At 36.6% G+C, this 27,145-nt stretch overlaps 1 protein-coding gene across 1 annotated transcript in view; it reads right to left on the minus strand.

The window, feature by feature from the left end:
- Positions 1-709: 709 nt before the first annotated feature.
- Positions 710-27,145, minus strand: part of LOC139685943 (uncharacterized) — a 283,104-nt gene continuing 256,668 nt past the window's right edge. The window contains exons 7-8 of the mRNA XM_071583083.1: positions 2,631-2,801; positions 710-1,915 (exon numbers count right to left, since the gene is read on the minus strand). Coding sequence (XP_071439184.1) covers positions 2,677-2,801 — 125 coding nt within the window. The 3' untranslated portion in view covers positions 710-1,915; positions 2,631-2,676. The remainder of the gene's footprint in view (positions 1,916-2,630; positions 2,802-27,145) is intronic.

Consider the following 27,145-nt stretch of genomic DNA (forward strand, 5'->3'; position numbering starts at 1 on the left):
TACTACACTTAAAGTTTTTATATTAAGGGTTCGGTTATTATGCTTGTAAGCTTCCATCAGTACCGTAAATTTAATTTAATAGTATTGTCATAATGTCTCACTGGCGGTAGAGCTCGTTTGTACAGCCCGTCATTTAAATGTGGGAAGGTTATAATATACAGCTGTGACCTCATCAAATTCAAGCGTACACTTTGCCTCAAAATAACATTTCTCTCAAATGTATACCAATTTTAGAAATGCAGGATAATGGAACTGAGTCAGTATAGAAGGGCTGGTGCAGATAAACGTCTTTGAATTATATTGGTGTATCACCAATTGGGTATGCAAGTACCTCTCACGGAAGAATAAAATATTTTCCTCCAAAATCATATTTACTGAAATATAGAAGTATGAACATGATCGATTATTAGCCAATTATTGACATTTTATCCTGGTTTGCATATCATTTAAAAACTACAACATAAAAACTATGCTATAAAAACTAATATGTAGAAGACGATAACCCTTCGTGACAATAGTTGAAAATAGATCGTAAAAATGTCTTATTGGCTCTTCTTTACGTAGTAATTTATTTCTTAGGACGGAGAGGAAGTATTGAGAGTGAGAATCACTAATACATTAGTTCGACTCTTTTAACACATAGCTCAATTATTTTTATAATTGAATTTATTTCCTAAGAAATGGAACAAAGTAGAACAGTTTTCTCCAATCATTAATGTAATGGGGTTCAGAGAGTACGGTTGGAGAGGTATCAGGAAAAAATACATAATCTTCCCAAATTTGGATATGTAACTTTTAATATGGTGCCATGATACCAGCCATTGACACACAGAACGAGTAGGGACTCGCAGTCAAGTCAATGGCTTCTTTTGGATCATTCCAGCATGATAACATTAAAATGAAAACTTTTGGCGAACTTTAACATTAGTAATTCGAATTCGTTTCTCCATTTTCATGAAGAAACTCATATCTAAGGGAAATTCATGGGGTTAGACCAGCAAGGAATGTTTTCACTTTCGGTAAATAATGAAGTCTCAGGTTAAATCAGCTGTGCATTTAAATTTGAAGTCCAGGGAAAATTCATCACCTATGAAAAGTAACGTGCCACTTAGTCCTTGGACATAATTAAAAATTCTTCATTTAAGGGAACACTTTTTGTTTGCATGGACCGCCGGTTCATATATTAAAAATTATATGTCCTTATTTAAAGTTGGATGCCTATTTACAGATGACAGTAAAAGAATTTTCGTTTGATTAGCACCACTTATTTCAAGTTGCTACATCCAATTGTTCTTTTTTATGCATAAAAAACTTACGTTACCACTTTTCGGACATTTGCTGTCTTCATTTTCAGTCAATCCGAAGAACACTTCCTAATGTACTTTTCAGGACACTAAAACACGAGATACATATTCAGCAAATAACATATTTAGTAAAAGATCATTTATTCACATCGCAGAAAGACCGTTGGAGTGAGTGGATAGTACTCATACTTATAAGTACACCGGAAAAAATCTTTGGTTATCAATTTATCCTTTCGATTTGACATATTGCCACACCTGCAGCACAGCTTGAATTTCCTTTTGGCGAAATATACAATGGTTTAGTTTAAAGTTGAATCACTGCCCTAGTTAAAACAAATATTTGTAGTTTGTATGAAATTTTCACAATACACATTATGACGCTGGTTAGTCGGCTAAAATAAATTATTCCCCATTTTGTAAATGAGTAACCACTTCGCCAATCACATGAGATATGCTTTCGTTCAATATTGATGTTCTTTCAAAGAGATCCGTTCATTTGCATTCAGCTCCAAATCCAGGGTTTCTATTTAAATATAGTTGAATTACAATTCTTCTAGAAACATACTGTCTCCTCTGGGGCATGAAACGTCACATCTTCCTTCTAGGGATTTCTGAAACACAAATAGTAGAACAAATGCAGTAAGGTTCTAAAGGTATACGTTTTTAAAAGAGTTAACTTATTTACGCAAAACACACACATTCATTTAATTTATTATCTGTTACTGAATCCATCATGGGGTAGTTATTTCTATGGTTAAACAATAATATGTACTACTTTATTAGATGATTTTCAAATTTAAACTATTGAACAAAATTTTAAGGACATGTGTATTTTAGCTGGCATTACTTCAGTTGTATGAGGAGGACGAGTAAGGTTTAAGCTCATACCTTAAAAACAATCATACCAGTACATTTTTGGGTTGCAAAAACTGATGCGGCTACATTATTACTTTAGTACATATATTTCTGTACGTGCCTCACGAGTAAAATCTTAAATAAAAAATAGCTGTTTAGCCATTATAGCATGAATCCATCAAAATACTTTCACTTATTTACAATAAAACAGGAAAGGTTTTTATGAAAGTCTCTGAAGTATAACCTACAATAGTACTGTAAAGACAAAAAAAAAAGAAAACGAATTCGTTTTCTTTTTTTTTCTTGTTTCTTTCGAAACAAATGATAGATGAATAGAGAAATGATATTCAAGCACGTAAAAAGGAAGGATTAGAAGAATTAATACTACGTGAAATACGTAAAAATTTAAATATCAGTTCCCAAGAAAAATTCATTCTGTCATTATTATTTAATAGCAGTTTGCACACTTACTTCATTGGTTCCGGCTTATAAAGCTCCATGAAATCAGTTTTTGGTGTCACCGAGTAATGACGCTGAGAGAAAGGGCGAGACAACATAGCTGTAACCACATGCTGACCACTCCAAAAGGCACAGTTGAGTTCCCGTGTTGTACAGCCGCAGGAAGCTCTCCTGTAGATGAATCTAATGATAAAAAGATCTTATTAATCTTGACAAGTAAATACATTTTAAAAAATTACCACCCTAATTACCAAGTTCGTTTACGAACGAGATGTTTTTGATGATATGTATTCATAAAAATATTGATATTTTGTGAATATAAATGAATTAAATAATGCATTTTAAGGGACTGTTTTCATTTGCCTTTAAATAATTTAAAATTACATTAATTAAACATTAGACTAAACTCTGAATGGTAGAAGCACCATCCTGCATAGTTACGTTATCAAAAAGCCACAGCAAGGTTCGTACGATGGGTGAGGGTGGAGCTCACAAATCTTAATTAAGACCAATGGTTAGTGAAATACATACTTTATGTTCGTTTTTTTAATGCACCGCCTATATTTTCCCGGGAAAATCAGCTATCCGGAAAAAAACACTGCCTAGGTGAAGCGTCGCTAGGGTGTCACTCGTATCGAAACCATGGCCGCCGGTTAGTAGCCCAGCACCCCAACCACTGGACTAACACGCTCCTCCATAGGTACGTTAGATTGTTAACTATGTGCCAGAACATAATTTTTCATACGGTTACGAGTACCTAAATATTACCGTTGCATATTTCTCCTTTCCTCCCATTTATCACAAAATTGAAAGCTTTTTCGAAAAAACGTTGCCCGATGGCGAAGCATTCCTGAGGTAGTCGACACGTCGTGGTTTGGAATTATTTTTCCTTTATCCTGTTAATAAGACGATAAAAAATGGATATGGTTCCTAATTGTAGGTTATAATTATAACCAAAATGCTAAGGTATATTTTGAAAGAAATGCTACGGGTTTTTAGCTCTGAAGCCAAACAGAGGTTATTCAGTGCCACGTATTTGATATAAAATCAATATTAGGGGTCAGAGGTGCAACACTTTTGATGAAGAATCGGCAAATGTCAGCCCCTGCCTTTGCTCAACATGATTACGTGCTTTTTCTGGCCTAGGATACGCATGAGATTGGCATTTGAAAGAGAGTGAGGGGAGTGAACGAGGGGTAATCTTTTTTACCACCAAACAATAAAATGGCAGAAAAGGGGCACCGTCGAACAAATCCTTTATAAACTGAATTACGGTTAAAAAAATGGCGTAAATCTGGAATGGGGAGATTAAAAAGAACTGCTATTTTTATCTGCCGCGTCCTTCCCTGCCGCGGTTATTTTCCGATGCGTCGTCCCATGGCCCATACCTACCCACGGTAGCTACGTACCCATGTCCATTCGTCCGCCGGCCATTTTATCGAGGACGGTGAAATTAATGGCCCCTGATTCTCTCTCTCTCTCTCTCTCTCTCTCTCTCTCTCTCTCTCTCTCTCTCTCTCTCTCTCTCCTGGTGAGCTCTAAAACCCCTCAGAAGCGAGAAGCCCGAAAAAAGTTTTGTTCTGGTTTTTCGCCCTCCCGCACAGGTTAGCCTTATCAAAAAACCGACTGTGCGGCAGAATAAAAAAAATAATGCCGGCAGGAAAAATTTGAATATATATTTAAAATGCAATCTTCTCTGTCTTGTACCGTGCTGCCGTGGTTGGTGGGAATTGCTTTCCAATGAAGTTCCATTGATGTGGGAAAAACGGGCTTTGCGGAATATAATTCCTTGCACTCTAGCACCTAAAGACTTGGAATTGTCCCGGCGTTTTTCACATTCTGTTGGCACATGTAAAAATATCGTGAGTAATACGTAGTGCACCAAAATAATTAAGGGATTTAATTGTTGTTATTATATCTCGATGTTTTTATTTTCGACGAGTTTATTGCAAAGCGCTAAAAATTTAATGGAAGATTGTAAGTGAAATGCAAAATCAAATTACGTAAATCAGCGTTTTACCAGTGAATCAACTAATGAATTTCAAGCTAATCAATTTGTAATTACTTCAATAATCGAAGCTTGGAAGACCGAAATCATGAACTATGCAAAGGAGTTAAATTGGGCGGATCTTTCTTGCGGACGAAATAACGCAAAACGCAATTGCATTCGACGATTTCTAGTTTTTTAAGCACAGTAACAACATCAGAGATACCATCACTATATTAGATATTCTCGTGTTCCTCTACTAAGTTTCCTGTTACAGTTCAACGTTGATCTTAAGCGAAAATTTTTACTTCATTTTTCATCCATTGGCATCGTCAGCTGGCGACCTAAAAGCTGCGCGCGGTTGTCATAACGTCAATGAATATAACATCATCTCCATTCTTTTTTTGCATAGCGCAGCACTAAAAGAAAACTCTATGAATAAGAAATGTGACAACGTTATTAACTAGTCTCTTCAGTGATGGTGATGAAGTTGAGACTATCATGGCGGTGGGTGTTGGTCAAAGGAATGTTTATAGCAATGGAAGATATGAATTTGCTAATTATTTTAGAAACATTTTGGTGTACCCGTAATTGCTAAGGTAGTGATGGAGATCTGTGTAATTCTATAGTGAGGAGGCATTATTAGATTCCCATTAGCCGCGAACGACGAGTGAAAATGATATAAATCGTGTAGTATTGGATGAACGATTGCTGCGGAAATGGAGGTATTATCAGGGGTGTCTGGTGTATTGCAGTTGGAAGTGGAAAATAAATTAGTTTTTAGGAGGTTGTCAAGGTATGCCATTGTTACCATGGAGACTAAGACGGAGAAAGTCAATGATATTGGGAAAAAGTAATTGAGATTTGTAATGACAGAAGATGAACTTTCATGCCCGCGGGACCAAAGAAGGAATATATCGTCAAATTAACGAGCCCAGAAGAAAGAGTTAGGACTTTGGTTTAGGAGGAAAGTATTTTCGAGATGGCCTATGAAGAGGATGCCATAAGAAGGAACAATGCGGTAATCCATGGTGGTCACTTTTGTCTGGAGTAAGAACTCGTTTTGAAGGTAGTGGCATTTTTCGTAAATATTAATTCTGCCAGACTGATGAAAAAATAATTATAGGGAGTGTGTGGTGTGCTGCGCGTCGTCTGAGCGTCGGCCCGGCAAGTCGACAGTTTGTTGTTCGGTTCTCTGTCAATCCATATTTTAACTATATAAACTTTTTTCCTGTCCTTTTTATTCAATACCGCAACAATAACTTAGTAATTACACCAATGTTGAATGAAAAGGGTAATATTAAATGATTAATATGCCTGAAAACGACGTAGCAGTATTTCATCAGTTACGATAAATAATTTTCTTCAAAATTTTGAATTTTATTATTTAGTCATTTAAAAATAATGAAATGGTGAAAATTTGTTGAATTTATACTTTGGAATAGTTTTTCAGTAGTTTAAATTTTGGCAGAGAATTGGAACTTGCGCCAATCAGCAGTCATACTTTGAGTCAAAAATCCTTCTAAAGCCAATTAAATATCTTTCAATTGTACTTAAATATTTTTTGATAGTTAAAATTAATTTGCTTAGCAAATTCCTTGCGGATTTCAAGGATTAACTGTTAACCTAAGTTGATAAAGGCGTTTCTGGAAATAATATGGTCATAGATCGTTTGAAGCGGTATCTTTTTAGAATTAATGCATGAAGCAGCGTCAAATGTGGTCTATGAACTGTATTATCCCGATGTGTAGCTCTTGTAGGTCTAGTGAGAACTTCAGGCCAGTATAGCATGGCGCTCGTAAAACGTCGTGCTCATTTTCGAGAGTCTAACACAGTGAAAATTAAAATTGATGCAAAGCAGAGGCCAAAATTTATATTCTTCGTCTGACATAAAAATAAATTTCGCATGGAACGTTCCTTGCGATACGACCTATTGAATTTATCGTGTAATTTTTAGGACGAAAATGAAATCTCCTCCATGAATCGATGAAATCACAATGCCGCTGATTTATTTTCAGCTTTCTCGAGTTTCTCTGTCCGTTGTAAAATGAAATCCTCTCAACCTATCCAATTCAAAAAAAAAAAAACGACTCCACCTCTGTCCAACCGAACTCCATATTGGGACCTCGCAATACATTATTTTATCGTGTCATTCTTTGACGCCCTTTGATGCCCGTCCTTATCTTATTTTCCCCGAATACATCAATTTATCTTGTATTTTTCTAATTTTTGATATTATTTTAGCCGTATTATTTGATAAAATGATGTATATATTTTTCTAGACAAATATTTTGTTACTTTCCCGCTGCTTACATGATTTTTTTGGCATGTAATACATCCCTGTCTTTTAATTTTAATTTACAAGCACAACTTATGACTTAAATGTTACCAGATTTTCTTTAATGATCCATTGGTATGTGTACAAATGATTTCACAATATTTTTTGTACTTCCATTAATAATAGCACAAGAAGACATGGCTATCAGTTTTGGCCAAGTTTAAAAGCAAAGGAAATACATGCTCTCAAATTAATAGCAAATTTTGCATTAATTGCATTCTTAATAGATATATCCTTTTTCTCTTTCCTGTTAAGAATAACCGCAATGATAGTTCATTTTTCATTCTTTTCTGAGATTTGTGAGAATTAAGGCAACTCATTTCATTTCCCTTTGTGTATTCCATTTAAATTGATTTTAGATCGTGACGACACAATCTTTGTCGTGCTTCGTACATTCGATCAGTTTCAGAAAAATTGCAGCACTACACATGCGCCGACTTTGGAAAAATAGTTCTCGTCATTGTGCTACCCTGCTGATAGGTGAAAATTTGATGACATTAGTTTACTGTGTCATGGATTTGTCCCCTTTTCTGTTTTAGCATTGAATCCCTGAATACCTGAATGTCCAGTAAAACGTAAAAACGTCTACTTGGTACTTGTACGGTAAAATCGTATGCTTTGAAACCAATTATTTGTAGATTACTTACTTAATAGCTTCAATAGTTAATTAGACAGTAATATCAAAGATTAAGTAATGGAAAGTACGCGTCGCTGTTATTTTGCATTTGAAAATTTAGTAATATTTGTTCTGAACCTTTAATAGCACTCAACGAACAGCGGAATTAGAGTTCCCTTTATTTCTTAGGCCAATATTTTGTGAAATTCATCTTTGTTATAATCTGAATTGTGATCACACTGTAAGGAGCTGTTTTTGGTGCTAAACTTTATATCGGAGAATCATTTTCTCTAAAATGACACTTAAAAATGAATTAAAACTGTGGACTCAATGGAAATGGGATTGTTTATAACCGCTTGTATATTTCAGAAAGTACTCTCCCAGCTCTTTTAAAATATGAGTGATTGGGTATTGAAATGTATTGTTTAATTGGATAACAATCTTTTCTATGTTTTTCTTTGAGTTTAGTTCTATACATAATATGTGATCTATGTAAAGAATCAATTATTTTCAAGTAAATGTTCAATTGAGTAAGTAGCATAAATTTATTCTGTTACTCAAAGGTCAGAAAATCTTGATAGATATCATTTGATTTACACTTATAGTTTTACTTGCGGATGTGCACTTAGTCACATATTTGAATTTTAAAAAATACTATTTTTTCACTTTTATTTCTTGAGAAAAATAGCATTTTAATTCATATTACAGAGCTGAAAGATCAAATTGACTAACTTGAAAAATTGTTCAGTGAAAGTCCCAATCCTAAGTTTTGAAAGTGAATTTAAAAATAAGGTTTTAATGAAGTCACCAAATTTCTCATTCCCGCCGCGCCGCCTATTAGATGTTTTTGATGAAATGACGATAATGATGTACTTGTATGGATTTAATTATAATTGTATGCATTCAGATGCCAGACTTGCTTCCCATCTAATCGGTGACTATAAACCACTGAGCAAAGCCATCTGAAAAACTAACTTAATATCAAACCATGACTATGCATTCTCCACTTACTCGAAATTGTGGGTTTTCTTAAATACTGGTTATCCCTTAGTACTTAATGTACTGCTATCCAGCTTTAAGTATCACAGTTTAAAAATACTCGTGTAAAATACGTTTATCCCCAAGAACTGGGTATAATGTGCTAATATTTCGGTTAGAGAAAGAAGGAAGTGCTTTAAAATAAAGAAAAATTTGAATAAAAAATCTGCTTATTAAAAATTAATTAAGAGATCGAGTAAAAATCTCCGCATTGCGATCTCGCGCCCATAGAAACGTTTGATGCATAACAGTAGGTTTCGTCATCGACCACCAATTTATGGAAATATCCTGAATCGGAATACTAATATACCTATTACGCCATTTTTATCTTGCAACCCCATCATCTAATTTTTATGTAGTCCCAAATCGTTTTCATGGACGATTAGACCAGCTTTGAATTGATAAAGGCCTGAAAAGCTTACGAATATGTTGAATATTTAATAATGTGTTCCCGCGGAAAATTGGCATGGGCGGGATTGAAAATGGAAGTACTACGGGATGCCCGATGTACAAACGACGTGGGTCATCCTCTTCTTTAGGGGTGAGGAAATGCTAATTGAAACATTAATAAAGTTCTGGGATCTTTTGCTTCTATATTACAGCCATTTGAGTCGTTGTTTTCCTATATTTACTAACGGAGCCCATTTAAAAATTTCTACAGCGCCAAGTATGGTCATCTTGTGAAGACATCTTATTCAATTATTGTTTTCTTTTCAGGAAAATATATTAATGTATTGGAGGTAAATTAAAAAATAAGTCCTCTAAATATCTAATATATGTGTAACTTAATGTAGTTTTAGGTGATTTCCTCCCCTCTAGGAGGCTCTAGGTGATATTTGAATGTTTTTGCATTATATGTCGTGGGTCTAATTCATGCTCCTGAATTCCGATGTACGCAATTTAAAGAGGCTTTAAAATCAATCGGTTTCTATTAACCGGATTGAGGTATTTAGATTACTTGCTGACGCAAATGAGTTTATTCATTTGTATGGGAGCGGGATTTCCATGTTTACAACCTGTCACTTTTAAAGCGCTTTAAAATATCGAGAAACTTCTGGAAACAAATGTGATATTTTTTCTGTTCAATATTATATTGGGATTGAAACGGTCTCCGTACAATATATTTTTAGCCATGAGTTCATAATCCTCAAGATTTTGAAGAATAATCCACTTTACTGGTTTAAGTTTCGTTTAACTTGTTTTCTGATGGGAAAGTCTCGTTTTTCCTGGACTTACATTCCCTTCCCTTCAACCGTCGTGGTTGTTCATTAAGACTGTTCGGGGATAAATTTTTCAATTGATTGCGTGCCCACGGTGAGCCGCGGTGCACGTCTAAAGGGGATTAAGGAACGCATATTCGTCGAAAGCTTTTGGCTAAAATGTTACTGTCGTTTGTTATGATATACCAGAAAAATTTAGACAACAATAGGAGATTATTGATGAAAATATTTTTTGAGGATTTTAGTTGATTTACGTATTGTTAACTTTCAAGTTTTATTAATGTATTCAGAGTAAAAATAAATTGATGAATTTGAATAAAACGAATAAGCCAAACGGTTTTAAATAATATTATGTGAGATATCATTCATGATGTTATTAATTATTTGGTTCAATTTGGTACTCTTGTTATTTATGTACGAATATTGACATTCATCAGGGATGTTTAGTAAGTTTAAGGGGTAATAATCCTTTAAAGAAAATTAATGTCTGTGTTACCATACGCAGATATAAGGGAATGTATTCACAGAATAATGCTCATCTTCGATCTTCATTGATTCGGTTTTTTGATCGATATCATATCTTTGTCGCTGATGATGCTGTTGTGATGTAGATATTTTGTTCAGTAAACAGTGAACGAAAGTGAAAATTATATAAAGTTGAAATCATTTTAAGAAAAGATTATTATGTCATTAACTAATTATTCTATTGCCCTTGTATCAACTCGGTTGACTACATATAGATTCGGCGGTCGGGTACTTTTTACCTCCAAGCTCAGCTTTTTTAGTAGCTGTTGGAAAAAATTGTTTGGAGGGGAAGTAAAAAGAGTCAGAGGGTGGACTTTAATAATCAACCGGCCAATCGAATGGAGGACGCATTATCAGTTTACGATGGTATGTGATTACCCAGGGTCGTGTCGGACTCGTAACGATACTCGATACGAAGGCTCAAGTGATGAGTTCTTATGATTGTGTGGGTTTGGAAACAGACTCAGCAAATCTTTTCTATTCTTCGGACTAGTGCGCATCCAGAATCGAACGAGAGTTTACTTTCTCTTTTACCTAATTTAATTATTTACTTTGACCTCACTATCGTTTCACATTACATTTTAACCCATACATCCCGGGCTCGAATTATTTATGAAGAGAATTAAAAATTTCTCGTATTTTGGTCAGTCATTTCAATGCTAATATATCGAAATATTATTCTTGGGTAGTTATAAATTATTTGCCTTCAGCTTTTTCTGGAAGTTCATCTGTATCAGTGAACACAGCAAATTCATTGTGCTCAGTTTAAGGTCAACTAAAGTCAAAGAAGGTCCGTTTAAAAAAAATCAAACGAACAAGGATTTGATAAAAAATTACTATTTTTACATTAACTGCTAAGATTTGTATTTTCCTTCCATAGACACCATAATCGAAGTAGTGGTCATTCTAATATTATCACTGTTATAATAGATTTTATAAATGAAATAGTATATTATTTAAGTGAAATGGGAAAATAGGTTCGATTCCTTTATTCCCATATTGCTTAAATCCAGATTTTTCAATGCATATACTTAAAAAATTTTGAACTTCCAGTTAAACATCTTTAATAATACCATCCCCTCTTGTGGTATGTTTTTTTCGTTTTTATCTTTATAAATACCTTCGTTATTTACGATAGGAAGTGAGGACGCTGGACAACCCGTTTTTAAGACATGGTTTCCCATCTTTGAAGGGATATCATCTATTACTTCCTCCACCAATATTCCTTGCATTTATTTTTGTCTTTACTTTTGATATAATGCAAATAATTGCGGAAGGTGTTGTGAAAACGGCCCATTTAACTTATCTATATTGTTTAAGAACACTTCGGTTAATGTATTTTTGATTGATTAAATACCGATGATATGAAGAATAATGCAATTTCAGAACATTAATTTTGTGCCATGGTATATGAGACAAGAAATATACAGTAGAATATTATTTCTTGCATCCCACAATATAAGGTGTGTTTTGGATGAACACAGACTGAAAAGGATATATTTCTTGGCTCTCCAATAAAACCAAAACTCAGGTTTGGAACTGCAACAAATTCTTCTTCAATTCTACACAGTTCCTTCCCCTCTTCATTCAGTCCAAAATACGTTCTCTCCCTTTCTTGCTTGCCTCGCATACCCATATTTTTCACTATATTCATCATCCCATCGCCAATCAAAATGTTTTGAATTCGCTTTTCCGGTGTCCTTTGAAACTCTCTTACCAAATCTCTCTCAGGCTTCGCCACTTTGTTTTCCTTACTGCCAATTTCATATTTTCCATCCATCTCCACATCCACATTCCAAAATATTCCGATCTACGTCTGTGATTTTGCTTCAACTACCATGTTTCCTCGCTGGACACAACCACACGCTTTATGAAGGTGTCATTAAGCCAATTCTGAAAACCCGTAGTCAACGTGCCTGTCATCCATTCTCTTCTCCTAGTGAAATCCTCCTCAGCTAACGCAATTCTTCTTCGTATGTGCGTATACTTAGACCATTTTGGTCAAAAACACTTAAAGAGATAGGTAAACTGTTCCAAATGCTCTAGTTTATGAACTCATATTTCTGTATTAAATTTAGCTCTTTTGTTTCTAGAAAACCGGATACTCGGAGTTTTTTTACATTTATTTTCATCCAATACTTATGGCAATGATCTTCCAAGGCTCACTCAGTATTGTTTGTAACTCCTTAACAGACTGGCTAACTGATGCTTGACCATTGGCAAGCCTAACTTATTTTGTGAATCCCTCAACGATTTAAATACGTGTATCCAATTTTTCTCTTTTATCATTTCTCTATGCCTCCTTTACCATTTCCTCCACACATACGTTGGAAAGTAAGGCTTATAATGGACACCTTCGTCTTATCGCTCTAATTAACAATTCCCAAACTACTCTCCATATACTACTCGTACCTTGGTATTCTGATACGATACGTGTACTGGTTGCGAATAAGTAGCCTATCCCTATAAGCTTTATATTTTCTGTAATACAATCATTAAATATAAGCAATTCACTCTATGGAACGACTATTCGGAATCTATGAGACAAACAAATACATACTAATTGTATTTTATGTTTATCTCTGTAAGTAACCTCAAGTAGTGCTATGCTATCATGCATGCTTCTAACCCTTTATTTGGGCATACTGTCCGTCCCCTAAGTTATTATCCTTTCCATCCTGTTATTGATAATCTTGAGTATCACCTTAGCTGCGTGTGAAATTGAACTTGTTTCTCTATAGCCCTAAAGCGTTTCTTTTTTTTCGTGATGGTAATAGCACTGGTCTGAGGAAATCTACCGGTCAAATCCCTTCATCAATAATGACTACATAATACATCTTCCTTCTAAACTTTCCTAAACCCCTGAGTAGCTTCGTAGGTAATTTATGTATCTACGGCCTTTCTATGTTGCCATAAAATATTCCTAGTCGTAAGCTCTCCCCGTGTACGTCATATTATCTTTCATTATCTAAGCTTGCTGGCGTAGTACGTTTACCATTTTTGAAGATCCTGTTTCTATCCTTTCCATCTCACTAGAAATTATTCGCGATCAATCAAGAATATTCCTGGCGTAACTTATTCCTCACGTCTATTATCCTAATCATCTTGTCTGTAATTCATGGTGTCCTTGCCTTTCTTTGTGTATTGTCCCTATAGTTCCGTTTCCGGATTGCGAAATCCATTTTTTTGACGGTACCACTTTTTTTTTATTTGACGCGTCTCCCGAACCTCACTATCAAGTTCATCTCCTGCTTCCTGTTGTTCCTTTTCTTCTGCACCGATTAATGCTTCTACATTTCATTTCCTCAACTATGTTTTACTCTCTTGAATCTGACTATTCTCGGGTGTTTGACATTCAGTAGATGCTCAAGGATTTAATGTGTACAACTCTTCAGGTTAAAATTCACCTACGTGCTTTCTGTGCTGACCTTGGGGGACAACCCCTTCTCCCTGGTATCTCAGCCCAACGCTGATGCCTCTTGAGAAGCGAGCCTTGGTGACTCTAGGAAGGCTCTGAAAGTTAAACTGAAGTGTTTTTGGAGAAGTCACCAGAAAACTCTAGCTTTGGGTAAAAAACGTACAACATTTTCCATATATATTTTACGATTACAGCATTTTTATGAAAGGTAATAAATTGGTAACGTCGAGGTTTTATACATGTCTGAAAAATTTTAATTTTCTCCGTTGCCTTTGTTTTGCCTTAATACATTGGGCATACCGATATGACGATTTTTGATACACTAAACAATTAATATCTTGATTTTGGAGTTTTGGGCATAAAATTCACAAATTTTACTACGTTTTCTATTTATCACACTTAATTTTTAAAATGGGAATATATTTTTGGAGGTGGGGAGGAGCAATTGTGTCAAGGAGCATTGTTTTCTACTTAAGTTTTCGCTAACCTTAAACCCTTACGTTTTATTAATACTTATAAATTGCTCTTCCTTCTTACGGGGTTTTTACATCTTATTGGTTCCTTCTAAATATAATAAATCCTAGCTTAATTCACCACCCGATTTCCCAAACCGAAAACGGCTCAAAAGCGAATCTAAAGGAAGAGGAAATAATCCCAAATGAGCTCTCCATCCCTCCATTATGCTGCTCGTAGCCCATGTTTATCTATTTCATGTTGATAACTATGTTTATATTACGTAAATTAACCATACATACAAGATGAATGAGGTAAAATTTAACACCCATATTTATTAAAAAATAAAATTGTTGTAGCCAGTTCATCAGAGTTAGTTAATATTCAAAGCGTTGGCTGAAAATGTTTATCATATTCCCAGGAGTTGTTTACGTTTCCCTGATTACCATAACATTGGTCTCATGGAACGTATCCTTCCACGAAATGTTACCTAAACCCATAAGAAATTTACGTTAGAAAAATCCTACCATAGTTCTTCCTTACGGTATTGAAGGATACTTTCTTCCACGATGGATGAGGTTGAGGCTGTGGGCGAATCAGTTAACCATGGCATGAGATTCAATAAATATAGATAGCAATTCTCAATAAAAAAATTGTTAGGAACTTAGATAATTATTACGTTCACGATATTACCTACCTACAACATTTTTGAATATTGGATATAAAACTAATTAAATTTACATTATATTTTAGGCAAATAATTATAGTATTTTACTTCAGGTCTTATAATTCGTCATTCACGTACGACATTAATGCTCTGGTGCGATGAAAATTTGGAGGCATGGCGACTGGTGGTATTGCCACAATTACCTAAAGGGGATTGTCGGTATAGTTTACTTGAAATCACTTTTTAGATATTTTAAATCCTGGAAAATTGATAGAATAGTAAAATATCGTACTTATTTCCTTGTAAGTGTAAAGGCATATCTTATCTTGATGAGATACTTTGTCTTACCACAGTCCCGTAAGATAGAAATATTGCAAGTACTCAGGTGCTGATATGACTTATGATTCGATCCATAGAGCTAGAGTGATTAGAGGTTGCTAGGAGGAGCGACTTACAACTAAGGTCATATGTGCCAAATGGGAGAGTTGAGTAATTATTTGCTAGTGCTAAGATATTCAGGGAATGGAGTAAGGGTGGAGAGAGAGCCTACTCTATTCGGATGCCTTACCGTGGTTGCTCTTTCCTCCTAAACCTTACATTATGAAGTGATTTCTCCCAGAAACATTCACATTCATTTCATAAAACTGATTTTTTAGACTAATCACCTATTTATTCCCTAAGACTCCTTGTCACCATGTATGCTTGAATTTTCATTATTTTGACTGGGTCTGGTCTTATTCTTCAAATAATATTGTCATTCACCTGTTACACGTTTTCTTTCTTCGCAGTTTTCTTCCCATTGGCTACCCCAAATTTACTTTCCCCCCTGTTGCTACGCTTGATTTACTCTGTAACTTTTGCTTTAATAATCCGTGCTATCTAACAGTCTAACCTCGAGTTTGCATTCCCATATTTTATTCTCTTGATTTCTCGCTTAATATTTTCCTACGGTTAGGTTACATCGTGATTTCTTGGAGTTAATAATTGAGCTGGTTTCCTGTTACCTTCCTCAATAGTGTTTGTAGCGTGATGTCTTAATTGAAATGGTGTACATATACGTACTGATCGGAAATTATTTAATGCATCTTGACCCGCTTCACCACTGTTCAATGCAAAAAAAAGAATAATGGAGTTGCAAGGTGACGCTTAAGAATACACATATTACAATACTGTTGTCATCATTGGAGAGGTACTGGGAAGCATAAGTGGCGCAAATTAAACGAAAATGAAAATCTGGTATTTCACATGCTTCTTTGGTAAACGTTTTTACCAGCTAACAACCTGATTATCCCGACACCAAGTCATTCACGAACGAGTTAGTTCGCGATCGTAGCATTCATCGTACTAACCTGAATCATGAGAATTCAAGGACTCTGATCCTCAATATTCTTACAAGATATCCTCCTGGCTCTGAAAAGTAATTTGGTGAAGAATACTCAAAGGAGACACACATAGAAAACCATCTGGCACCAGACAGGGCCTTCGAGGAGAAAGAAAAACCGATTGCCAGAGTTGCTTTCCTCACATCTTTACCATCGCGGGAAAACTCTCGAGGATATTGAGAAAACTCAAACTAAAGACGATCCACATGCCATCGAAGAAACTAAGAAGCCATCTATTCCGGGTGAAGAACTATCTTGTACTCAAAACTTTGGGAGTTCTCCATATCCCATATGAGTTAGATGAAGCTTACATTGGAGGGACTGCGCGGTAGAAACCGGAATTAAGGATCAAAAGGGATATATCAGACTGAGCTATCCCGAGAAACCAACTATTCCCAAGGACGGTCTTAACGAGGACCAACAAATTCTCTTCTACAACGCTATACTAATTACCAGAGTAAACGATTGTGGGGACCGTATGACAAAGGAGGCAATAGAAATCCATCTTGAAGGAAATAAAATTCTACTGAGATACAGAATACCCACTCATCCAAGCGTGGAATTTTTTGCTCAGAAAACGAAGGTAGTGAGGAGGAGGAGAAAACATGATGAACAGCCGACAGAAGTGACCTAAATCTAAGCGGGGATAAAGTGAAAGGACCGCAAAAATGAGGGCCTAGTATCAAAGACCTGAGGATGACGACGGATTTGTAGCTACATAGAGTTAACCATTGACACGTCGGCAGCTGAAACTCTGACCCGGTGGTGCTTTGATACGGTCATTTTTCTCTTCTACAACAAATATGGACGAGAATAGATATCGCAGTTTGCTAAACAGTTCATAACCTCATAGTTGGAGAATATCTTTCAGAGTTGGCACGCTTTTCTTTAATGTGATTTCTTCTCTGTCACTGATGTGTTGGTACGACCCTTTAATCAGTGAATAATTTTAACAGTGGTAACTGGGTAAATTTGTCGTACAGTTTAGTTTAATATGATTAGCACAAGATCTACCAGCCAAAATATAGAGGTTGTTAAGAGTTGTCACTAAATATTGAGAAATAGTGTTTCCATTATTTTCCATGTACGTTTTTAAGAACTTATGGTTTGCATTACTATTGGTTAGAAACCTGCCGTGCTTCTAATTTCTTGTAATCTTCTATTTCTAGAAGTATTATTAGGATGTAAATAGCGTACATTTTAAAGTACTAAGCCAGGAAAATTTTACAAGATACTAAAATTATTGTTAGATGGTTGATAGAATCAAACCTCATTATTTCCATCCCACTTATTTAAAAATTATCTAACGCACGCATTGAAAAGATTTCAAACGAAGTTCTTTGCGTATTTTAGGCACGGATGCGTTTAAATATGTCTACAATTAAGCTCTTAAGATAGGTTATAATTCTGTTAGTTCGACCAATATATTGTTCACCCTGTCCTATATATTGCACCGTTTATATTGATACCTGTATGGGAACCTTTTTGTGTGCTAAAACTTTCCTGTTGATTTTTGGCGTTTGACTCGACTAAGTTCTTTCCGTCCGCATTAAGGTGGGTCATCTGAGGAGGTAGAAACGAAAAGCTCTTTCGTTCCTCAGCAATTCTGTTGAAATAAAGACTTAACTTGACTGTTTTTAGCTTCCGTGATTGTTTGAAATATTCTTCAGCTGTTTACAAAGTTATTTTCTGTACTTTTCCGAAGACTTGAACCCAAACACAGACCCCAAGTCTAATAAGAAGACTGCAGATGTAAAATACGTTTTGAGGGTAGAATCTTGAGTGACCTTGGTTCTCCTTCTCTCTATCTCCCAACATTTCTCTCATGGCTGCATATTGCAATGAAGGAATGGCACTACATCTATCAGCAATGCCAATTTTGGACAAAAATATTTTATATTTCAATAGAAATTTCTACGGATAGTAGGATAAACACGGTGATTGAAAAGGTAATACCTAATTGTGGTTGTCTATGAAGCAAGATTGGCTCGTATTTAATAGTTCAATGTTTTGAAGAGTAAGAATCATGATAGCTTGAATGACCTGATACCTTCCTGGCAAAAATAAAATCTTATGCCTACAATATATGTGCAGAAAAACCGATGGATTGAAAAGAGGGGAAGGTAGTTCCTTCATCTAGAGTGAACGTATCAGAATAGTAGAGAGGGTAAGGTCTTACATGCAGAGATGTTGAAGAAGTGATTTTTGTTTTGTAATCACGATGGCAAGAACATTTTTGTATTTATTTTGTGAAAACACGGGTACCTCTGCCCTCGATGTCAAATACGATCGAAAAATTACGGCAACTCAGTATTTTTTCTGTTTCATATCATATATTTTCATGTAAGTAGGAGAATACGATAAGGATCACTCCGGACTTAGTTGATGTGTTATTTTTAGACAAAATCAGGATCAACCAGGATTTTTTGATGATTTATCAGTTTTTTAATTAGCATTTGAATGTTTTCACTAACTCTAAATTTACTCTTATTGCTGATATATTTTATTTTTTAGATATGTTTTCCTAATTTACATAAATTTTCGCAGCCTATTAAATAAATGTGCCAAACACGTCCATAATTTTCCCTAGCCTTTGTTTAAGAGGAATAGGGTTTCTTCTACGATGTGGAAGAGTAGGCAATCACATTGTGTTAAGTGGGTGTGGGTGGACGGTTTCAGTATTGTTAGGATTACGATATGAGGCGGGGAAACTTCGTAAATTTCCCATCATGAAATGGAAGTTTGAAATTTCGGATCATAAAACGCATCTCTAATGCTACAGGACCAAATGGAGATTTCCCAAGGATCCGGCGCATTATCTTAAATGAGAAATACACGAGCGATCAATTCTGTGTGGAACTTTACGAGAATATCTTGCTGCAGAACCCGGAAACCCCTTTACCTTCATGGTATGTTGCCATACCACTGAGGTCAATGGCAGTGCAACAGATTTGACCAATATAAATTAGCGAAGCGAACGGTATGAATACTCAAACTGCAGGAAAATGCAGAACATTATTATGCCTGCTTGTTATTCAATCGTAGTCTTTGTGGAACAGTGATATCTGGAGATATATCATAAGAGGTTTTGACATGGTGCCATTGCTTGCCAAAATCCCAATATTAGGTGATCCTGATGTTATCTGAAAAATATAATAGGCGGACACTTAGCTAGGCTCTTTAACATCAGCTTAATCACGAAACCCTAACAAATGAAGAACAACGTCTCGAACTGCGCGTAGAAATAGCAATGAGTTTTTCGATATCTGTTGCTATTACCAATCTATGCATGGTAACATGTCGAGACAACAGCCATCAAAAAAGTAATGCGAACGACGTAAAAAAACGTTTTGTTCCCGGATGTATATTTTATTCATTTCCTGGTTCAGCAATAAAAAATCTTACTATAACGAACTATAATATGTTACTGCCCACTATATGGAATCATTTATAAACTAGGCTCATGACGAGATTGGAATCCACAGATAACTTAAAAATCACCGGAATCTTGAGGAAATAATGCATGCTTACTGACTTGACACCTAAAATTAAGATTTGTGGTAAGGAAAGACACGCTAAAGTGAGGGATCCACTGCAGACGAAAAGAAATTTACCAGGTGTATTGTAAAACACGTCAGCGGTACTACATTGGAAAAATATGAAGAATCATTGGAATAAGATTAAAATAGCACAAGAGATCTGCAATGATGCGAGGAAACGGGGAACAATCTATAATAGCCGAGCGCGCGCAAGCGCGGAGAACATAAGCAAATTAAGCGAATCGGCATCACAAGATTAGGATCATTAGGGAAGTTACTGGAAAACGAAACACCAGAGACAACTTTCAACAGTGGTAAAGGGCGCTGGATCAGTCAGGAGTTAAGATCTGCCCTTTCCCAACTTTTCCAAGCCTCTCTCTTCCTTTCTCATCCCAGAAAACTTACAAATACGAGTATATAAACCTAACCCTGCAGAACCCTCCGGCTTTGGAGGACGAAAAACCGGATGTCTTAAAGGATGACGCAGTTAAATCCCAAAAGTATTGCTCATTAATATGTATTGACCTTTATGAAATACTCTGAGTCATGTGGAAACGTACTTCATATATCAGCCCGAAATAACAGGGGGAAGCTGACGCGCGAAGTGCAGAGAATGAAAGGGTATGGTAACTGCGTTGTTTAATGTATCTTGCGGTTAGCTTCCTCTCAAATTGACGAGCCATCACAGAGTAAACTCTTTTGCGTTACAAGTCACATATTTTATTATATCTTTGCAGAAGCACATGAGCTTATATTCTTTCTTAAACCCGAATATTTTTCATATTTTAGAGACCATTATTTAAATTTAAGTTTGTATGGTTTAGTCAAATAAACCCATTAATTTACATTTGATATGTGCATGTGTTAGTGTGTTTGAGCAAATTCAAATCGAAATGCACGCTTAAAACAATAACCGTGCGTTCATGGCTAGTAACCTAACACAACCGTCGTACACCTTTGCGACTTGTGGAGTATTCTGTAAATGTAGGTCGATGGAACATTTCAAAAACCCCTGCTCCGCCTTCAGGTTTACATGAAGTGTTAGATTCGGAATGAATGATGTAACTCTACCTTTTTCCGTCAAAAGATTTTCTTTTTGTTAAAAATATAGTATTGATGAGTTTGATTCAATCCTTATCATTTTCTTTGATTGTCCAGTATCAGAGTAACTCAAGATTGGAAATTATGTACTTCATGGAATTAAGTTCAATTCCTATTTTATTAATGAAATTAACTTAGTAGGCCATGGCAAAACTCACATAAATGAAGGCAAATGGAGTAAATATGCTAATTAAAGATACAACGATATGGAGAGATTCTAAATAATTGTTGGGATCTTTTTTTATATCTCGCGACCGTCATGTATGGCGTATTCAATCAACTTATGATCGTCATGATAAACATTACTGTGTTTGTTAATAATCAGGACAAAATATTTTGGATCGCTTTTGGAGTGGTAAAACATGCCATCTAGGGGAAATAAAAATGGAAAAGTTATCTGCAATAAGTTTGAAGGATTTTTTCCGGTTACCAGAACCATGAATGTCATGTTCTCCGAACACTTCTTTTGCCATGAAATCAATATTTTATTGCCTGTTTTCAGGCCTATATTGATAGATTATGCATTATATAATGTATCATTTCATTGCATAATTTTATTGATTTACTACTTTTTTTAAAGTGAAACTAATTTAATTTACTAAAACTGCGTATTTTAGCTAGAACAGAGATCCCATAACTTTCAAGCAAAAATTTTCCTTCGACTTCACATTCATCGCTGTTCTCAGAAATATCAAATTCACTCGTTTGTCATTGTTTTTCCATTCCCATTTCCCAACCTTTTATTCCAATTTAATTTCCCACACTCTCATTTTCGCTATCAAATCCTATATATTCCCCTACTCTTTCCCACTTATCTTCTGCTTCTGCCACCACATTCCATTCTACCGTTATCTGGTTCATGTCTCTACCCTCTCTTCCTCCTCCTCAACTATCCCAGTATTCGTTAACCAATTTCAGTCCCAGAGTAAGTTTGATAAAAGGGCGTGCCAGGCAGAAAATTCCAGTTGAAATCTAATCACCGCTTCTCCTCCTCTCCCCTCTCCCAATGTCTCCGCGCTGCTTCGAACTCGACCTTACGGGTGGAGTCATTGAACTGATGGATTAACTAGCCTAATGAACTTGTGGAAATGCCGCATATACTATAAACAACTTCTAACTGTTGCTTTTCACCCTTTGCCCAGTTCACTGGAATGAAAAGGCAGTGGTTGGGAGTGGAGGGGGAGGGGGGGAGAGATGTTATTTCTCGAAGGACTGAACCGCGTGCAAAAACATTCGCCTTATGGTCGATATGGCTTGTAGTGGAGGAGAAAATTTTTTTATCGTCGATAAAGAAGCATTTTTTTCATCCCTTTGTCCTGTCACAAATCACTTCAACTTGCAAGTCTAGTGGTCCTTCCATAGTGCGTATAAAGCTTCATGAGGTATATTATAAATCGTGCCAAGCATATTTATTTTTTTATCATTACACGTAAAGGTTATTTTACAGGTAAAAGTTATTTTAGCTCTCCATCAGGTACACTTTATCAATAAGTTTTGTCCGTGCCTTTTCACGTATTTCTGCAAATGGAAATATTTACTTAACCATTTTCAATAGAATCCATCTATTCTTAGCTCTATCATTGGGGTATTAGGTGGTTTCGGCCGAAACGGAAGTTTACCGCCCTGATATTTGAAAGAGGAAAAGCATTTTTGATCTTATTTTGGGTTCATAACTGAATCTATTGAAGTACTTAGCCCAAAAATGACGCATGGATTTATCACTCATTGAATATATCTTGATGGTATACAGGTATTACTCTGCTTAGTCTCAACATGATGGCTATAATTATACTTTAAGGTGTGGGGTTCCTTATTTGAAAATCAGTAGTAGTTTTTGTAAAATATATATACATTTGAAATGAACTCTCTTCGGGGTGCATGCCACACTTATTTGGTTTTTCTATAGTTAATAGACTGATTTTTCAATATTTTGTTCGTCCTTGTCATATAATATTGGTTGATTGTGAAAAAAGTGAATAATAAAATCAGCGATGCAAACTAACTCCTGCGTCCAATTGATGGTTATTTTTATAATGGAATCAATTGTTAACATAATCGGCCAAGAGGACCGTGAATTTCCTTTGTCCTTTTATATTAATAGTTGAAGCAGCGGGTGATCGAATACTAGTGAATCATCACCTTTGGCATCACCCCCTTTGAAGTTAATTTATCGGAATGTGCTAGACTTTTCAAGCCTCAATTCACACTAATGACTCTGCACGTGAATTCTAGTCCCAGGACTATACTGTGAGGTGCAACGTCAAACCTCCCACCTTCAATAATTAACGTTCAAATTATCCCTCTGCTTAAACGCTATTCGCCTCTATCTCCATAAATTTCAATCCCAATATTTTCCCCCCGACGAGGTTCACTAGGGTTTTGTATGGGGGAGGGTGTGGGCTGGAAGGTGAACGGGGTGCGGGAAGGGGGAACGGTAGACATTTCCTCGCTTATATTCGTCTTGAAAACCCTTAACCAATAATCTCCCTTCACCTACTCTCACCATCCCCTCCATTGAGCACTCGCGAGCTCCCAACACGCCACCCCCATGCCCTCCTCCACCCCTACGCGCGCCTTAAACCCCTCCGTCCCCTCCCCCTCTCGAACATCCCGTCCTCGAAAGCGTTTTAACAACGTTCCCTTGTCACTTCTAACAAGTTCTTGCCAATTTAATTTAATCACTCACTCACTCACTCCTCGAGGCTTCACTCAAACCCATTCCTTGCAAAACCGCGTCATTCCTCCCTTTTCTTCTTCTCGCACCTCTTCCGCTCGTCCGAATCCTCCTCCACTCCTCCCCCTCCTCCAGCGCAGTACCCCTTCTCCGCTCCCGTCCTCCTCCTCCACCCCCTCCTTCCCCGGTCGCCCAGCCGTTCATCTCCTCTAGGATTGCGTCTTACCTCCCCCACTCATCCTCTCCCCTGACTTTACATCACGGGCGTGCACATTTCACTCTTTGCGCAAAAATAAATCCACTGGCGTACCCAGACTCCGTAGTAGTTATCCCCTCACCGACAACTCCCAGAACCCCCACACCCTCTTCTTCGGGCGCGACCGGCAGCGAGAGTGATGGGGGATGGCGGAATTTGGGGTTACTTTTCATTCTGTCGCGTATCTATCTTTCCCCCCTTTCTCACTCTCGCCTCGTTCATTTTGCTAAAAACCACGACATACCGATCCCAGAGGCATTGCCGGAGAGTTCCTCCTGATCCTCTCTCTCTCTTTCCTCCTCTCTCTCTCTCCCTGTGCTATACACACACCCCTTCGCGTTCTCTGGACTCCTCTTCAAAGATTAGTCAGTGTCTGCCCCTTCCGAGGTTCCGTTCCGTCCTCCTTCCCTTGCGGACCATTTTAACGTGGACCCCCCCCACCTTCTTCCTTCCCACCCTCCGTACGGCACCTGACTTTATGCGCACTTTCTCACATTAATTACGGAGCCCTCTCCGTCTGCCCTCCTCCCCTCGGAGACCCCTTTAGCCTCCTTCACACTTATCCCTCCCCCCCTCACCTCACTCTCGTCTCCCGCCAACACTGCTGTCGCCTCCGCTGCTGCTTACGTCTCTCCTCGGAAACTTGGAAAGGTGTGCCCGAGAAGTTGCTCATCGTTTTGGACCTTTGCTCGGGCCCCTTCCGCCTTGCTTCCACAGCCCTCAAAACCCTTTCCTCCCCTCCCGGTCCGCATGTTCGTTTCCCAGCCTCCTCTGGGTTTAGCGCTTCTCTACGAGCGTGCCACGTTTAACGCCTTGTAGAAGAGCATCTCGTGGATGAGGCGTTACCGAAGATCCACGGCATTCGCGAGTTCCAGGCAGCGTGCCCCGCGTGCCATCGCATTAACTGATTTCACGTGAGCGAGTCAGTTTTCCGAATTATTGGAATGCTCGTGTAGTGCTCTGAAGGGTTACGTACCCAGGTGTGGGGCATACTTGTGTGCATTAGTGAAAATTAAGGAGAAGGGAAGATGAGCGCGGCGGAAGCGCGGGGTGGGTAACTTTGTAAGGAAAGTGGTAGGGATAAACATACTTGTCACATGTTGAGTGAGTACCACGTTTGCTCTCCGTTAGAAATTTATACTATCGCCTTGGCGTTTCGTTGCTGTAGGCATGCATGTACATTATTGAAGAAAATGATTCTCGGCCTATAGGCACAATTCGGGTTTTTATGTCGGTACGAAAGGAAACCGCATAGAACCGCGGTTGCATGTTCCTTTCGTACCGACAATCTTAGCAATTAGTATCATTTCTTGCTCAACGTATATTCCAATAAAAGATATGGTTGTGTTTTAAGAATTTTTGATTGGATGCATTGGAGATAATCGAAAATTGTTTGGAAAACTCTAAATGCTTAAGGCTTCCGAAAATAGTATTTCAATATACGCGAAGAGGTATATATTTGTTGCTTAGCAGTGCATCAAATTAACACATAAAGGAGTATAAAATAAAAAAATCAAGTACTAAGGTTATCCCATTGATTAATTTTTATTCACTTGTTTAGGAAATTTTATTCGTATTTATTTTGATGAGAAATATTATTATTTTTTGACGTAAGAGCGCTTATGCTCTTTCTATTGGTAACAAATAGTTAAGCAAGTAATTTTACTTTTAAACACAATCATATATTATTTGTGTTCATAAGACATGTAAATTGTTGCTAAATATTTGATTGTGTGGAAGCCAACTGAAGATTAAAAGCTTTTAAACACATTAAGAAGGTTGTGATGTGTATTTTTTCCTTGATTCTACTTTCTTATTTTTGTCACTCTTTTATCATTATGAAAATCCTCACTCCTTAATATATTTGAAAAAACGGGGAAAAATGTTTGGAAAAATTTGATATTTGAAATAAGAAAGACTTCACATAAGAAATTAATGATAATTAAAATACGAGATACTAATGGGTTGTGCCTCTCAATAAAAATATGTTAACATAATCTGCTTCATTATGCTGAAAAGTTAACATTTATTCTTCCTTAAATAGTTTTCAGATTTTGTTATAGGACTACACACGTCAAGTTTCCGATTAATTTGAGAACTTAATCATCTTTGCAATATTATAAAACTATTACATATATCCATTCCTGGAAATAAAATATCCTCTTTGACTCACGGGTCCCACTCTTTAATGATGCTGAAGGAGTCAGTCAATGGGTGTGGAGGGAAGACAGATGGACCACCATTGATTGCTCCAACCTTAATTTTCGACAAAGTGTAAGCTAAATTGTTCGGGCACTGACAGCGAGAAGGCTTAACAAAATATGAAAGCATACATTCGTACACCACGTTTCCATAGACGAATCATCTGTACTAGCCATTTGATTTGTTATGCTTTGCAGGAATTAGTCTCCTCCATACTTCGTCGAAAGTTTTCGCCATTTCATCATTCCGTCAACTTCTGTCAAGTTTGGATACTATTCTCTTCCTCGCGTTATGCGTATCCCCTAAGTTTAATTTCATCATAAGACGTCCTACAAGCGTTCTCGAGCTTCACGACTACATAGGATTCAATTATAAGCTTGTAGTTTGTGTCCCGACTCAAATGACGAAGCTCCATTTTGCCTCTACTTATCAAGGCAATTAGTCCGCAAAACATGTAGTTACTCCGCAAAACATGTAGTTCTCATTTTTCCAGTGAACCGGAACTTTAGTCTTAGATCTATGAAAAAATTTGTTTCTAAACTAATGTAGATACTACCAAACTAAGAAACAGTATTGAGTATCGGTCGAAAACTAATTTAGGAAATCAATCTCAGGTAAGCAATTTATAATCATGAGTGATACACCATACATTTGTATTAGTGGAGGGTTTTCTATATGTGTTAATAATGGTAGAGATACTTCTGAATACATGAATGAATATAGTTGATTCAATAGGTTATAGCCGCAGTAATGTTGTAAGCAGGACGGTTTTAGAACAAAATGAGTAGCTTCAGGCGTGATGTGGTGGACTGATGATGATGTAATACATCGAAACCCGGTCGTAAAATGAAAAATTCTATCAAGTGGAAAAGTGCTGATAATTAGTTATTTATGACGGTTTTAGCATAACAAGTTATAGATGAATAGTAAATTTTTCAATGGACGGGAATTAGGAGAGAGTAACTAAAATCTACTATATCTCGTAATTCTGAAATATTTTTGCTTCAAGAAATAAAATGTTAGTATAAAAAGTATTGGTGACATTTTTTTCTATTAATGATGTCTACAATTCATGGGTTTGCGTGCGGAAATGGATTCGAGTGTGAACACG

This window comes from Hetaerina americana, unplaced genomic scaffold (genome assembly GCF_022747635.1).
Source record: "Hetaerina americana unplaced genomic scaffold, ioHetAmer1.1.p SCAF_1, whole genome shotgun sequence".
NCBI classification, from domain to species: domain Eukaryota; kingdom Metazoa; phylum Arthropoda; class Insecta; order Odonata; family Calopterygidae; genus Hetaerina; species Hetaerina americana.